The following is an 18,346-nucleotide window of genomic DNA, read 5'->3' as shown; positions in this document are numbered from 1 at the left end:
TCATACTCAAATTGCAGAGAGATGCTGAGAGTGGGGAGCTTCCTAGTAGGATCGATATCTACCAGCGGACCCACCAGCGACTGTCGGGAGAGTGGACGACGGAGAGCCAGGAGCTCTTTGTAAATTTTTTTAATTATTTTTTTATTCATAATTTGATCTTTATTAAAAAATTAAAATAATTCTAATTTTTATTTTTAAGATCATATGACTGATATGAGATCCCAGCCTACCCCTGAGGGCTCGACTGCACCCACAGATGATGATATCTGTGATCAGGTGCTCGGTACGAGACCCTGTTATGTTAGGGGTCTGTTTTATGGGATCACTGCTCCTTCATCTTCACGATCATCTAGGGCTGAGATCCATTTTACGTGCCAGACTCGATTGATGAAGGTGCAGAGACAGGCTGTCGAGGATCAACAGCAGGCTGAGTAGCGAGCTCAAGAGCTGACTGAACGCATTGACAAGTATCAGCAGTTTCAGATCCAGATGATGGATTGGATGGCACAGATGGAGTAGACGATCCAGATGCTGAGACAGCAGTTGGTCGGTCCAAGCTTCATCATCGGTCCGAGCTCCGTCGAGCATTCCCCATCCCCACCTCGTTCTCCATATGTCGATATGTGATGGCTCTTTGATGTATTTTTTTTAAAAATTTTTATATTTTTAATTTGATATAATAAAATAATAAAATTTATTTATCATTTTATTGTGTAAATTTCTTATTCTAATTTTTTAATTTATAAAAAATATTACACATATAACTTAAAAAAATATATCCAAAATTTAAAAAAAATAATTAGCGATGAAATTATTACTGACGAAATATTCATCGTAAAAAATTTATAAAAATGATTTAATTTTTTAAAAAATATATAATTAATAGTGCCAAAAAAATTTTGTCGCAAATATTATTAGCGACGTAAAGTTCTATCGAAAAAATATTTATTTACGACCTAAATATTTGTCGCTAAAGTTTTTCAAATATTATTTTTTTATTAAATAAAATTTTTTATAATGAAAAATTTTCATCGTTAAAAGTGAATAATAGCGACGAATATATTTTTATCATTATTAATTATTATTAGCGACTGTTATTTTCATCGTAAATTATTTTTTTATGAATATATTTTTTATTTTTTACAACTAAAATATTTCATCGTAAATTAAGATTATTTGTGACAAAAATAAAATTTTTGTCGTAAAATATTATCAACGATGGTATTTTTTGTGACTAAATATTAGCGATAAAATTTTTGTTGCTAATTATTATTAGCGACGAATTTGGTTTATTAGCGACGAAAATTTTTTGTAGCTAATATCTTATTTTCTTGTAGTGTCTGTTTCTGTAGGGCTCAAAATATGGAGTAGAGAGGATCAACTTGGGTGAGATTGGGCTGGATCAATCCGTGCGATCTGGCGAAAACTCCTGGGATCTGTAAAACCAATCAAGAAATCGGATGGAGATCCTTCGATGCTTAAGTCAGTTCGAGCTTGAGAATAAAGATGGAAAAGAATGGAAGAGCAAGAGAAATTGAGTAAAACTAGAGGAGAATTGAGTAGGAGCCTGAAATCTGGCTAGATTTCCTACTAACAGAGTTTCTTCCTAGTTTCAGAGAGTTGGACTTATCGATGGAGGATCCCTGACCCTCTATTTATAGAGGGATTAAAGAGGCTATTTTAGAATTTGTTAGGTTGTTAGAGGAGCTTGTTAGGTGGTTAGAGAACTACCTGTAAATAACCTGACGTACAGCTATACATATAAGCTGGAAGTGAGATTGTGACCAACTATAGCCTGATTGAGAGAACCACTATGGATGTTTGCAAAATAGTTAAGTCTGCCATAATAATAATTCACCTCGGTAGAAGACTGAGATGAAATAGAGATGCCATAATATTCATTCGAGATAGAGAAAATCAGGATTCAGATTGGTATATATCCGATTTGACCATTTCTGTCAATAGAGACGTCGTTCGGAGAGTATAGGAACGTCTTTTATTAAGCTCGGTAAAGAACCGAGCTGAATCTGCTTACAAGTATATTAAGCTCGATATTGAACCGAGCTGAATCTGCTTACAAGTAAATCAGTATATTAGGATCTCGCATTTTAAGATTGATGTCCTTTTGATCTCGTATGATGATACTATGTATCTCGAGATTGATTTAATACACTAACACTGGTGATATATAATGCTTATCAATATTCATTTTAAAATTATTATTTATTTATTTATTATTAAAATTAATGATTAATTTCAATAAATAACAAATTATATGATTTATAATCCACACGCAATGCACGGACATAAAACTAGTGTGTGTGTAGATTCTCACCCAATTGCCAGTTGTGTTTATTTATTTAAATCGGCCATGCATCCGACGCATGGAAATTAATGGAGGATAATATTTGAGCCCACTTCAACGATAGATGCATGTGGGACGCTGTGCATGCACTGCTGAAGTGGCTGTTTCATTAATTCGAGGATATAATTAAAGACCTGCATATTTCTAAAAATGAATCACTGGCGAATCTTCCGGAAAAAAAAAAGTACTCAATGACATGCTAACAGTGATGGGATCAGCGGAACGAATCCACACATCAGCCGAATATGAGCTTGTCTTCCTTGTTATAGGTTTAAATCTCCCGAGAAATGTGGTCCTAGTCTTGTTATTTCAATTCTGAAGTTAGCAACGTGAATAGATGGTTATTAAAATGTGATGTGAGATTAATGTTTACTGAGCGGGACTGCCCACGCACACATACATATATACACACATATATACATATACATATATATTATTAATAATATATATTACATTATTTTTTTATATACCTTTATAAGATTATAATATATAACTTATAAATTATATTATAATGTTTATTTATTTGTGCTATATATTTGGTATAATGTTTTATGTATGTTTATTTTATATGTCTTCATTTATGTCATTTTTTATATCTTCGTTCTCTTTTACTGTCTATAATATAGTATTTTTATTGTTATAAAATTTATTATTTATTTAAAAACTTATTATGAAATGTATATTTATAAAAATAAAGAATATAATATATTAAACATAAATAAAAGGATACAATGAAAAGTTAATAAATAAAAAGAAAAGAAAAATTGAATGCTTTTATCAATCCTTACATCACGTGTCACATCATATAATTTTTTTTTATTTTTAAATACTTTATAATACTGAAGCAGCTTTGGTTGCATTACATAGAGAGAACTCTAGACCCAAATGAACCTGATCCTATATAGGTTGGGTTAGTTAGTTCTAGTCAAGTTGTGCCACATTGAGATATTCCATGAAGTTAGATAGAAATTTAAAAATAGGAAAAGATTTAGGGCTTTTTGTTTGGATTAATATCTATTGGATTGTTTTTATTTATTAAGTTAAAAATAGAATCGCACCCGAATTGTCTTTATTTAGTGATATCTGCCTTGCTTCCGATGCATGGGAACAAAATAACTGAGCCCATTTCAACGACAGATTTGTGGGACGGTGTGTATACGCAGCTGGAGCGGTTGTTTAACAAATTCAATGATATAATTAAGGACCTAAATATTTTTAATTGAATCACGTCTAATCTTCCCCGAGGAAGACAACGGCTATCTTTTTGCCCGCAGTTTGGATCCAGTCAACCTGTGCCATATCAAGGGATTACATGAAGTTAGGTAGGAATTTAAGAAGGGGGGAGATTAAGAATATTTTGGTTGGATTAATATCTATTGGATTGTGTTTGCAGCCATTCATCAATTTCGGTGGTACACTTACTTTTTATTTAGCAATACTAAAAGATAAATATATAAATATATAAGTAATCCATGTGGAATATAAATACGATTTGAAATGTAAACGCAAATGTAGGTCTATCTTATATATTGGGCTGGGCTGGGTTTGATTGAGTTTGGGTCAAGTTTATGTATGATTCAAGGGTTAATTGTGAGCAAATCTTATATAGGAACGAGCTGGGCTTTTTGGATCCAAGGCAAATCCAAATTCATAAAATCTCAACCGAATTCTCAAAGGTGGGTACTTGTTGCGCGCAAACCAAAATTGTATCATTAATCCTTCCCTAATGCAAGATTATTCAGGCCGAGCTGGGTTTAGTGTTTGTCCTCTGACATCTCATCTGCAAAAACTATCACGTGGCTGCATTTTATATTAGTTGTGCAGCTCTCTGTCTTGTCCCGTAGGTTGGTTCGTATGGAAGGAGACAGTTGTCTTGATTCACTGGAATCTATCACTCGGAAATGGAAGATAATAACTGAGCCCGTTTCGACGACAGATTTGTGGGATCGCGTGTGTACGCAGCTGGAGTGGTTGTTTAACAGACTCAAGGAGATAGTTAAAGACCTACGTACTTTTAAAACCGAAACACAGGCGAATCTTATCCAAGAAAAACAACGGCTATATTTTCCGGCGCGAAATTTGAATCCAGTCCAGGTTGGTGAATTAAAATAAAAGTAGACGGGTGTCAACTGCCGTTTATTTATACTGATAGATCTCAGAGAATGGAGGAGAAGCAGAGAGGAGCGGAGGTTTCTACCCAAAAAAGTAGAGTAGAGGTGAGGAGGAAGCGCAGAAGACACGAGATTCGCAAGCATCGTGACAACCTCCACCAACTGTTGGTACGCAGGTGATCTCTAGATTCCCGCTCTTGCTATTTTACCTCTGAGCACGAAGTAGCATGTGTGACAGCTCCAATTTGGTCTTCTTTTGGTTCAATATAGTTCCCAAGATATATCATGGTCGCTCAAAAGAGTTTGCATCCCATGTAATATCAGGTTTTGGCGTTAGAACCTTCTTCTTTCCTTTCGTTTCTTTCGACTTCAACGACTTTCTTTCCTTTTATATTTTTAAACTCAATTGAGTTTGTTGTTGCCCATGCAACATGATTTTTTCTGGGTATTCTTTGCGATATGCCGAATGCAATTGCTGGAACACATCTAGATGCTCATACACAACAGGCTGCAGTAGAGTAGAATGTATTGAACTGCTAATTAGGTGTAGCAATGGGCCAGGAAGGATTGGGTTTGTGTTCGGACAAGTACATTAACATACAAAACCTTCACCCATTCCTAACCCAACTTGACATTGGCGCAAGAGCTCTCGTCCCATATCCATTAATGGATCATTTCACGTCTGGATTCATTTTTGTATCCTAAATTATCATTATATAGTTTGAAATTTGAGTGTCCGACTAACATGCATATCTCTATCTATATCCATAAAAAAAAAATGAATATAGATATGGACAGACAGTTATCCAGTCCGTATATGAATATCCAATTCTATTGATAACGCTAATTAATTTTGTATAGCACTCAAGAAATTTAAGAAAAATATAAAATCATATTAACATACTATTAATTTGATTTACTATTCACTTAGTAATATCTTTGATTTTATGATCAAATATTTAACATATATCCATATTTATATTCAAATTTTCAGTATCTATTTGTATATATTTTTTCTTTTTTTTTTAAATAGATGATTCATGATTCTTTTTATTCATTTTGTAATTAAAAAGTAATGATATTTAATATAAAATATTTTTAATAATTTATATTATATTTTTATATCAATATTTTAATATTTAATATATTTTTATACAAATTAGGTTGGATGAATAATATAAATACTTGGTTATCTAGTTGCTAAACTAACTTGACTCATGTAATTTATTCATCAAATATATCAAATCAAATCAAGTTGATAATAATATATTTAACCCAAAAAAATCAGATAAAAATAATGTATGATCAATTTCATTTATTTATTATCCCTCCAATAACCAACAAGTATCAAAGATTCTGCTTTCACGATGATAGCTAAAAGATCTTATGCATCCCTCTACATTAAAAATTATCTATCATACAACTTTAATTAATTAAGAATCACTAAGCAATATAAAACTCCTATTAAATAAATTACAATCAAATGAAGCTATGAATGGCACATTTAAACTATGAAAAAATTTTAGTACATATAGAATATATAATGGTTAATACATGATCATTAGCTCAAAAATATATTGGATGTATTATATATTAGTTTGGAAAAAATATATTGAAGTACATACGTTTGAAAAGAATCAATCATAAATTTAGTGATAAAACATTATTATTGTAGAATCTAAATTAGTTTGCAGTAAAAGTAGTTTGTCACAAAAATAATCCATAAATAATTAGTATAAAAATTAGATTATATATTGATCTATAAGTGACAACATCCATTTCATCATTAAATTAATATATATTTAATGATGAAAGAGTATCATCACTTCATCATACAAATAATTTGGAACAAAAACTATTTCAACATAAAAGTTACATAATGATGTATAGGTAATAACATCCAATTCATCATTAAATTATTAGTATTCTATGATAAAACTATATATGTTGGCAATAAAAGTATATTTAACTATAAAATATTGTTATTACTAAAAGTTAATTAGATAATTAGTAACAAAATGATTTCTATCATAAATTCATGCACTAAAGAATGCATGACAAAACACCATTTCTGTCAATTAGGGAAAAAAAAGGCAAAGGTACATTACTAAATAGCCTATATCATGTGACAAAACTATACACATCACCAATAAATAAATTTTTAGTGATGAAATGTTATCCTTGCCAAAAACTAGAGATCCATATATGACAAAATATAATATTGTTGCCAAATATAACAAAACATGAGTGACAAAAATAATTTGTCATAAAATGATCATATTTTTAAAGTTTTATATCCATATTTGGAATGATTCTAGCATCATTATCAAACCTAATAATTAAATCATGACCAAAATATATCATCACTAAAATTTATTTTAATAATAATTTTTCACTACAAAAATATCAAATTGTTACTGAAAAATTTTCATAAAAGGTCAGAGTGGCCATATGTGGCATATAAATTTGATAGAAAATAGCAATTATGAGGCTCAGCTCTTCAACTGACCTGATACCTGAGACATGCCCAGTTAATTGATGGGCTTGACCCTGAGATAGCCTAAACTTGGAAAAACAATTGTCCTCTCCTTGCTGTTGGCTTACCTCACTGTGCCACTCTTTTTAGGGTCCTATCGGAGGAGATACATGGTGGTGCCGCCATGTTCGTTCGGCCTTGTCATTTATTGAGCAACCGTCATTGACCAAAATCCTCTCAAAAGTCACTGGATTCAACCTTAATCTACTCCTTATTCCACTAAATCTCCCTTGTTTCTTTTCTTCCGATCATGTTTTGAAGCCAAGGATGTGTCACTAGTCTCAGCCAAGCCTCTTCTTGATCCCAGTGACCAAGTGATGAAGCTCAGCTGCCAACAAATAGCTGAGCATCGAACAACACCCAACCCTTTTTGATTTCTTATTTAGTCAAGCCCTATTTTCAATGATTTCATCAGATTCCATCATTGCCCATTATCGTTGCCTCCTAATACCAAATCTCTGGTCCTACTTGCTACGTCGCTACCAAAACACCACATCATTTTCCTTAGGGGTGGCAATCGAGTCGGGTCGATCATAAATGGGTGGGTCAATACAAGTCGGGTTAGAAAATCGTCAACCCAAATCCGATCTATTTATTAAACGGATCAAAAAAATAAATCTGAACTCGACCTATTTATTAAACAGATAATCCATCCGATCTATTTAATCTGTTTATTAAATATATAAATTAGGTTAAATTGATTAAACAGGTTAAACAGATCAGGTTAAATAAGTCAGAAATAGGTTAAACAGATTTTAAACAAGTTAAACGAATCTTAAATAGGTTAAACAGATTAAACGTCAAGTTAAATGGGTCAAAAATAGGTTGAAAATGTTAAATAGGTTATCTGACTCAACTCGATCTGAATATCAAATGGATTAAATGGGTTAAACGGATCAGATATCTAAAATTCAAATCCGACCCAATTATCAAATAGGTTAAATGGATCGATCCATTTATGATCCAAATTCATTTAGCCTAAATCTAAATTATTTATGATGGATCGAACACGAGTCGAATTGGCAGGTCGAATTATATTTTACCAGCTCTACTTTTTTTAAGAAGGCCACAAATGTCCCTCTTTCCCTTTTTTTATCATGTATAGAAAAAAGAGGGAGAATGCTTTCTATTTTATGCCACTCACATATCTCTCTCCCTATCTTGTGGTTTAGTGGGCCCCTATAGAGGGTCTTTTCCATTCTTTCTTTGTGTCTGATTAACCCTAGCAGAGGGTCTCGAACTAGTATTTCCACAACCGCTGACCATATCAGCCCCCACCATGGTCTTAGGTAGGCATCACTAGAACTCACCTTTGACGATCCCTATTGTGCTATCTTACCTAGATTAAACACCCATTTCTTGATTTAATGAAGAGAAAGACTTTGTGCACTGTGGGCGGTGCACGCGAGCTAGTCACCCACGGTGATTGGCTCATGTGCGGGGTCGGGTGCAGGGTGGAAATTTTTTTTTTTTCGCTGGCCCCGTGTAGGAGCCAATCATCATGGAGATGCATGTGGAGCTGCACCACCTACGGTGCACAAATATTTCTCTTTGATGAATTGGGTTACATCGTTCTAACCATTTCAGGCTGTTGGGTTTTAGCCAACCTTGTTCAACTTCCTATGCAAAAATATTTTTATGATCTGCCTTGATATTATATGGACATGTAGTCATCTAGAAAAGAAGAAGCCAATAAAAGTTTTTATGCTCATCTCTTAATTAAGGTAAGACCTAACCCTTAATTTATTTTAAATTAAGGATAGGGAGATTATGGGTAATTGAATATTAGAACTTTGAAATTATGGATTTAATGAAAAATTGATTTATTAACATTGTTGGTGGTAGATTGAGGATGAGTTTATTTATATTAATGATGAATTAATTGGACATATTAAATGCGGACCGATAAATATTGTGACTGAGTTTGTCATCAACAGATATAAGAATCTCTATACATAATCATTAGGATATATTGATTTACGCATTTGTATTGTAGTTTTGTATTGTTTGATTTGTATTGGTGAATTTGACTTGCACGAGATGGTATCATTTTATATGATTGTTGGGCATGAGAATATTTATATGTTGGCTATATATCTATATATGCATATTAATTATTGATGATAAGATTATATGGACTATGATATTAGTTATCTTGAAATTAAGGAAGTTATTGTTAAATTGAAATTGGTTTGATCAGAAAATATATAATAATCAGATGGATAAGAATTGGTTTGGACAAACCTATTCATATAGATAGCCTTCACGAGTTTATGCATAAGATATTCCATTCGCTTATGCATGGGATATATGGTTTTCATGGACTAATGTGTGGGATAGCTTCCACAGACTTACGCATGGGATAACCTCACAGGCTTACATAGGATAGCCTTCATTAGCTTATATATACGATCACCACTATGGGCTTGTATGTGGGATTTATATTTATTAGTCATGGACTGGAGTATGATCTTGGCTAATCTAAAGCTAAGAAGTAAATTGTTATGGAGTCTAGATTATGATAATAAGAAATGAATGATAAGAACATGAAGCCACTATTGAATTAAAGATTTGCTAGAATATCTCTTTGAAGAAGACATATATTTGAAAATTGATATACATGTTGATTTAATTGACCTTTTCTAGCTATTTGTTATGAGATATAATGATTATTTTTGTTGTTACTCCAATATTGTTTATTTGTTTATTTGTATCATTAATTTACTTTATTCATATTGGTGTGATTGTGGGGATTCTTTTGGGTTTCAAAGCTTGCACCACATTTGATTTTTCCTTTTAGAGTTGTAGGATGCTTAGTGATTGGCCATAGTTTTGGATCTTGATGAGAGGATGAATAGCTAGAAAGTTACCGATATCAGTCTAGTAACTAAAATTTGTCATTGGACAACTCATATCACTTGTAAGTGATAGATTGTTTTATCATGTTATGAAGTGAGTTCAATGTTTGTCCAATGATATTGAGGTTATGATGAACTTATAGGCCTTACATATAATTATCTAGAGCATCATCTCAGAAAGTATGCAGTCGTGCCATGTGGGCGACTCATGTGATGGATTTGGAGCTCGACAATAGTACTAGAGCTTTAGATTATGATCATTACGGATATGATAGAAGTAGTAGAAATGGATTCAGAGCTTAGGCTTAAGATCTTTGACTATTATAATAATGGATTGTGTTGGCATAAATGAGTATTGAAGTGTCAGATAGTTTATGTGTCTATTATCATAAGTGAGGTTTGACCCAAGATGAGTGCAAGAGGTGTTGATTATGGAATATAGTATGTCATATTAGTAGGTCATTTGTGCTATGTTTATTTGTTCAATTATTATTTAGGTGATTTGGAATTCCAACCCAAATTTGGGTAGAAAACACTAGTTTTCTCAAAGCCTTTTATTCATATCTCTCATCAAAAGGTGCTATTCTATAATGTTTCTTTAGTATATCCCTGCTTATAATCCGAGCGAACATTCAAATATCTGTCCGATATGATATATGATCAATTACAAATATCTATGATCTGTCTTCTCTATAAAAGATCCGAAATACCTTGCTTACATATCATTGGAAAGTGTATTAACATAAATACGACAGTAAGAAGAGCAATACAAAAGTGTGTAAACTATAAAAATGATGGTATTTCTAGTTTTGTTGTTAATTATTTGGTTGCCAAAATTTGGGTTTATAAAGAAGTTATTTAGGGTGTAGCTTGGAAAAAAATGAAGAGTTTCATAGTATCAGAGTAGAATATTCTTTAAGGGTTGAACATGATGTGGATCACTAATAAAACTAACATGTAGAAGAAAAATAAATTTGGGATACTATAAATACATGTAATTCTTTATTGATAGATTTTTTTATTGTAAGGACATAGAGTATGCATCTAGGTGGCACCTCTGATAATTTAAATTACCATCTCAGATTGGATTATTTGGATTTTCTTATGTTTGTTGGAAACTGTTGGATGTGTTAAACTTTAAGTCAAAGTTAAGGTTTATATGCTAAACTAGGTTATCCTGCTAAGAATCGAGGAGAGAAACTAGTTTTTGGAGAGTTATATGAGTTTAATATAGAATGGAAGATTTCAAGTAGGTCTGTCAATAGATACTAGGGATCATGGTGAACAAAGCTCTAAGAGACAACAAAGTTGGTTCTACTTATAGGTATATTGATTTGAGGTCTTCTAATTTGTTGGAGTTTGAACTTAATCATTCAAAAAAAAAAAATTTGAAATTGTTTAATTGATTATTGATACAATCCAGAGTTGACTCACTTCAAGTTTTAGATTTATTAGGTTCTAAATAATTGGCGAAGCTTATGCAATAGCTTCAAGGTAGAAGTAGGCTCAAGGATTAATCATGATGAATGTGTTCAAGGAAAACTAAAAACAAAAAGACTTCGAGGTTTTGCTCTAGTTCAACTTGAAGATTTGAAATTTTGAATCTTGTTGGTTCTAGTTCAAATTGGTATGTGGTCAAAATTATTTAGTAAACCTAGAGAATTTTTGGTAGGTTTAGACTAGAGTTGCACAACAAAAGTATGTGATTGAATTATTTTGAATTAGTTAGAAATATTAATTCTTTGATTTAAAAGGCACTATAATGGAGAGCTTGAGTTTGTTTTTAGTAAAGAAGGATTTATAGATAGAGGGAAGGAAAATGATGTTGTTCTTTGGTTAATCTAGATGTAGGTATGCAATTTTCACTAGTAGCTTCTCCTATTATAGACAATACCATGAAAATCTTTAGGCATTCAAATTTAGGATTTATGAATTGATTGTCCTTTGGTTGAGCTCGAATTTGAAATGTCTTGGCATAGATCTCTTTCTTTTAGCTCTGATGTTGCTACTCCATCTCTTTATTCGAAGGGGGCTTGATATTTTCTTAGGACAAAAATCTAATTGTTAAATCATGGGATAAGCTAAGAGAAAAAAAAAGAGCAAACTGTGGATCATGGAGAGCATCGATGGTCAACTTTTCTTCCATTCTACTAAGAGTAAATTGGACCAATTATGATTTCTATATGAAATTAATCAAGAGTAATTAATTTCATAGGCAAAGAATTATAGTATTTTAATCCAAGATCAAAATATTAGTGTTCTTTGGATAAAGATCAAGAGAATTCAATATGTGTTCTAGATGGAAAGGATTTAATTTTGAAATGCCACATAATTCTTTTTGTCAACATCTTATAAAGCAAGCATTTTGAGAGGGAGTATTTGGGAGCTCAAGGATGACACGAGGGATTGTATACTTTCAATATCTGAGCCTCAAGTAAGTTAATTTTCAAGACATATGCAAAAGTATTTTAATGGGGAGAATGTGATTCCTAGCCCTTCAATCGACTTAATACTTGAGATAAGCTTGGCCCATCAACCAGCCTTGCTTAGAGATGGCCCAAACTTGGGAAAAATAGGTTCCTCACCTTACCATCACTTACCCCACCATGTCACCCTCCTCAAGCCTCACCAGAAATGGTATGTAGTGGTGCCACCATCCTCATTCGACCTCATCCTTCATCGGCCCCATCATTGACTCAAAATCCTCTTGGAAGTCATTGGATTCCACTTAAATGCACCTCCCTTTTTCAAAAATTTTTCCTGTTTCTTTTCTTCTGACCATGTTTTGAAGTTGAGGACCCCATTGCATGGGCCAAGCCTCTTCATGATCCTAATGACCAAGCAATGAAGCTCAACCACTGGCAAGTGGCTGAGGCTCGATCCAACATCCAACTCCTTTTGATTCCTTGTTTGGTCAACCCTATTCTCAATGATTTCGTTAGATTCCATCATTCCCAATGTCATTGGTGCATAATACTGAATCTTTGGTCATGTTCGTCGTGTGCTGCCAAACAACGACATCGCTTTCCCTTAAGAAGGCCACAAATAACCTCCTCCTCTATGTCGTCATGTACACAAAAAGGAGCTAGGGAGAGTGCTCCATGTTTTCTTCTCTCATGCAACTCTCTCTTCTCTCTTATGGTTGGACAAGCCCTCATAGAGGGTGCTTTCCATTCTCTTTCCATGCCCTGTTGACCTTGGTAGAGTATCTCAACTAGTATTTTTGCAACTGCCAACCATGTCAGCCCCACCTTGATCTTAGCCGAGCATTACTAGACATCATTGACATTCCCTATTGTGCTACCTTTACTTTGTTTAGATATCTATTTCTTGATCTGATGAATTGGGATACAACATTCTGATCGATTCGGACCATTGGATGCTAGCCAACCTTGTACTTCTTCTTATGCAATTTTTTTTTTATTGTTAGCATTAGTTTTACGTGGACATGTAGTCATCTAGATAAGAAGAAGCTAGATAAGAGGTTTGTGCTCTAGTCTCAACCCTACAAGAATTTAGGCTTTAAGTGATAAAGATTTTAGTCACAAAATATTTTACTTTCATCATTAAAAGTTTTTGATGATAAAAAATATTTTATCACTAGGTGGTCACTAAAGGCAATGTGGCTAAAAATTTTAGTAACTTCAATATAAAGTTATCTAAAAAATAATTACATTCAGTGATGAAATGCAAATTATTCTTAAATACAAATATTTGTGACAATTTTGTTTGTGGAAAAAGATTAAAAGATGATCATCAGAAAGCCTAAAAATGATGACTTGATAAGAAATTAATAACCAAAAATAAAAAAAATTAATGAGAATTTAATATCATCACTAAAATCTTTTTTTGTGATATCACAACAAGCTAATACAAGCAGTGGTAAAATAAAAATAATCATTAAAGATAAATATTTGTGACGATATTTTTAGGGATAAAATATTGTATCCAGTATCTGATTGGATTCAAAAAGAAATTTTATGGATATTTGCTTACCACTTAGCCATCATTACAATATTAGCTTTTAATATGAAACTATGGTTTATTGTAGTGATTTAAAACTTTTCATATTATAAAATATTCCATTTCAAATATATTATAATGTTTTTTTAAGTTTTACTAATTAATTATTTCTCCAAAATTCTTTAAATGTGGATAATTTTTACTGCTTTTATTTACTCTATAATTACTAAGTAATGGTATTTAATATAGAATACATTTTAATACTTTGTATTTTATATATTATTTAAATAATTTTAATTTTAATACTTGTTAATACTTTGTATTATATTTTCAATGCAAATCATGTTGGATTAGTGATTCAAGTCCCTGGTTAAATCGGTCTCTATACAATTTTTTAATAATTATGTCTTAGACTAGTACCTAATTTGGGGCCATCACTTCTTATATTGATAGTGGATTTCATATTAAAAATTATTTTTTTTAATGATTAGACTATCTCGACTCATATAACTTATTTCTTAAATAGATTGGATCAAATCAAGTTGAAACTAAATATTTAGTTCATCAAAAATTTTAGTTAAAAATATAATATATAACTAATTTTTAAATTGAAATCTATTGGGGCATATAAATTTCAGTAGTTTAATATATTTAAAAAATCTATTAAGTATTCAATCAAAATTATATAGTATTAGCTATGTCATATCATCGTCTAATATATCAGATCCCAAGCCAAGATGTAAATTGTTATCGAGTTTTAAATTGTAATAACAAGAAGGTAACCACTAGTGAATAAAAGGTTAACTAGAGTATCTTTTGAATAAGATAGATATTTGAAAATTGATATACATATCAATTTGGTAAGCTTTATAGCATATTTGTTATGAGATATTATGATTATTTTTGTTTTCACTCTGATATTGTTTATTTGCTTATTTATGTCATGAATTTGCTGTATTCATATTGCAATGGTTGTTGGAAATTCTTACTAGGTTGTAAAGCTTGCACCATATCTTTTCTTTTCTTTTAGAATTATAGGTTACTTAGTGATTGGTTATGATTTGGGATTTTGGTAAGCAGATGAATTGCTAGAAAGTCATTGATGCCAATCTAATAATTAAAATTTGTAATTGGACAATTCATATAACTGATAAATATGATGGATTATTTTATCTTGTTATTATGAAATGAGACCAATGTTTGTCTAGAATTATCGAGGTTATAATGAAGCATTGCAAATTCTCTTAAGTCTTGCCCTAAAAGGCATGTAGCCATGTCATGTGGTTAACTTAGGTGATGTGTTTAGGATGTGGCAACAATAAAATATAATTTCTTTGTCAACACTATTTAAATGATATTCTGTAATGAACTTTTTATTGCTGTTGTAATGATACTTATTAGCAACAAATTATGATTCATACTGAAATATTTTGTTATTAATTGACTAATTTCTTGCAGTGCGTATCTCGTGCAAGTCAAGGAATACATTCGACATCATCTCATACAAGCAAAAGAATGGCCTCATTGATGAATAGAGCTAGGATGGAGGTAAATGCAGCAAATCCTATGGATGGTCATAGCAGCATATGCACTATCTTCAAGATCCCCAAGCACATCCGACAGTTGGATGATAAAGCCTACGATCCGGTTGTTGCTTCCTTTGGACCTTTTAACAATGCCAGCCCATATTCGACATCTGTCACGCAAGACAACAAATGGCAGTGTGTCCGGCACCTTCTATCACGCCATGGAAGTTCAGAGCGCGCAAATGAATTATTGGAAATTTGCTTGAAGGAGTTGGTGGGACTGGATAAGAGGGTCCGGAGCTGCTACTCTGGACAAATCCCGTTGGATGCCGAAGCATTGGCATTGATCATGTTGCTTGATGGGTGCTTCATCATTTATCTCATGCTAAAAAGGAAGGAATCATTAGAGAAGAGGAAAAAGGAGAACAGGACGGGGGAGAAGACAAAGGAAAAGGTGGAGGATGTGGTAGGAAATTGGGAAGACGAGACACCCAAGAAGGACAAGGGCAAGAATGGGGAAAAGGAGAATGTGGTGACAAAGTTTGAAGATGAGACATCCAAGGAGGATGAGAGCAAGAATAGGGGAGAGCGTGGGATTGGGGAAGGGGAAGTGGTTTTAAATATCCAGGAGGAGGAGGGACTACTTGATGGCCCAACTATGGTAGGGCTATCCACTTTTTATTTAGCAGTTTATGATCTGCTAAAGCTTGAGAACCAAATTCCTTTCTTCGTCATCGAATTGCTACTCGATTGGCTGAAAACAATAGAGGATGGAAATATAGATCTTGTCGATCTTGCCCTCCAACTCTTCAAAGACATCCATCCCAATGAATCCAGATCATTTGTGAAAAAGTCCCCTGGTGAGTACCATCATCTACTCCATCTATTTTATTTATCGCGGATCCTTTCAGAAATGCCAGCAAAGTCTACCTCGGCACGAGGGTGTATGCATATTCCACACGTGTATCCCAAGTGGAAGACAACAGAAGCTGCTCCAATACGAAGGGCTTGGGCATCTGCTCCTAGGTGGACTCCTAATGCGACGGAGCTCGATAGGGCTGGGGTAAAGTTCAAGAGGAAGGAACCGGTAGATAGTTTCTTGAACATAACATTCGAATGGAGGAAGAAGATGGAAATGACACCAGTGTTAGGCCTCTTGAAATCATTTTTAATGTTTAAGAGTGGACGGATGGAGATACCATCGCTACAGATCTATGACTATACCGGTCCTCTCTTCCAAAACCTCATAGCTTTTGAGCAATGCTATTTTCGCACTGAGATGTACATCACGATATACACACTCTTTATGGATTGCATCATCGACCAGGCTGAGGATGTGCGGTTGCTCCACTTGAAAGGTATACTGGAACACAAACTAAGTAATGATCAAGCAGTGGCAGAACTCTTCAATCAGTTGGGCAGTCAGATACACTTTTATTGGGAAACGGACTACCTTAAAAATCATATAGCGAAAGTAATTGAGGGTGTTAATGAGTTCTATGAATTCAAATGGCACAAATGGCTTGCTGGCTTGAGGCGAGACTATCTTGGCAACCCATGGTCTATAATTTCAGTGTTTGCAGCAGTCATCCTTCTCCTCCTGACCATCGAGCAAGCAGTATTTGCTGCTTTGTCCTATGTTAAATCTTAATAGGTATTATTAGACCTCTCTCCCGTGCAAGCATGGATCAGGACATAGATATAATGGAAGGGTGAGTGGATGAATAGGATTCCCTCCAAACATGGATATCGGAGAATTTGTTATTTATCTGCGGAGAATAGAAACTTGATGATTAAGTGCAGTTGCTAGGTCATATAGATAAATGTGGTTTGCTATCTATTGACCTCATAAAAAATAATTTGCTGCAATGTATCATGGATGGTATGTTATTTGCTAGAAAGTTAGGTATCAGTTGTAATGTGGTTGTATCAAGTTTCTAGCACATGGAATTGGAATTAAATTATGTTCTTGGTTACTATTCATCTAGTTAAGTTTCATGTATATTGATATTTTGAATGCATTTTACTCAAGAACACCGATTGATATTATATTTGTTGAATGGGCATTGTGCGCAAAATCTGTGAGTTTGCGTCATCTCTCCCTCTATATTTAAAGTTGGAAATTGTAGTATTGTTTAATTTTTACATTTCTTTTGAAGATTCTGTCGAACAAGTTTTGCAGAAAGTTATTTATAACATAAAGAATGAAATGAGAAGTAGTTCACTGAGTAACTTATTTTCACTAGAAATGGATACGCAAATTTAAGATGAAAAAGAAAACAGATTCAAAATTTCACCAAAAAGGACATCCATAAATAAGGCAAAGAAAGAGAGAGGGAGGGAAAGAGGATAAGAACACCAATTTCGCACAGCGACACAGGCTTCCTGGCTAATGTCTGATTTATTATTAACACATAGTGGATGATTTTGGCAGTATTTATCTTATATTTCTGACATCTATATTGGAGGAGCCAGCAGTCTGATGTATATATGCATCAATAAATGATATACTTGTTGGCTTGCTTTCTGGATGATGATATTACAATAATGCACGCTTAATGATTTTCATTCATCAATATTACGGCAATAATTTCTCTATTTTGTTCTTTTTTTTTTTTTTTTCCTTTTCTTTTCTCTGGTGTATCCAATGGCAATGTCTTAAGAATCAACCTTGAGTCTTTGGATGTGATCCTCTTCTTTATGTGGGTTATGAGATGAAAGAAGCAAGTGTTTTACTCTCTCCTTTTCAAGCACCTCGTTTGACCTCTTGTCCACAAAAGTGTTTCTTATTGCTTTGATGGCATCTGAAGGTGATTTTCCTTTCTTCCAAGCAAGCCAATCTACCATTCCAAGTAAGCAAGGTTCCCATCATCATTCTATTAATTCATGCTATCTCCGATATAACTGATTTGTTTGACTCATTCTGGGAAGTAAGCCAAGTAGTTCCAGGACCAAGCCTAAAATCTCCTTGGCAACAAGTGTTGACT

General features: G+C 33.2%; 1 protein-coding gene across 1 annotated transcript; it reads left to right on the top strand.

Moving 5' to 3' along the window:
* Window positions 1-4,529: 4,529 nt before the first annotated feature.
* LOC105037955 (UPF0481 protein At3g47200-like) lies at window positions 4,530-17,392 on the top strand. The gene is made up of 2 exons (XM_073250758.1): window positions 4,530-4,652; window positions 15,292-17,392. Exon 2 carries the CDS (start codon window positions 15,349-15,351, stop codon window positions 17,008-17,010), a length of 1,662 nt encoding a protein of 553 aa, XP_073106859.1. The 5' UTR covers window positions 4,530-4,652; window positions 15,292-15,348; the 3' UTR covers window positions 17,011-17,392.
* Window positions 17,393-18,346: the final 954 nt, after the last annotated feature.

This window comes from Elaeis guineensis, chromosome 1 (assembly GCF_000442705.2).
Source record: "Elaeis guineensis isolate ETL-2024a chromosome 1, EG11, whole genome shotgun sequence".
Taxonomy (NCBI): Eukaryota; Viridiplantae; Streptophyta; class Magnoliopsida; order Arecales; family Arecaceae; genus Elaeis; species Elaeis guineensis.
The sequence above is the reverse complement of the archived record's forward strand: the minus strand, read 5'-3'. Positions and strand labels throughout refer to the sequence as shown.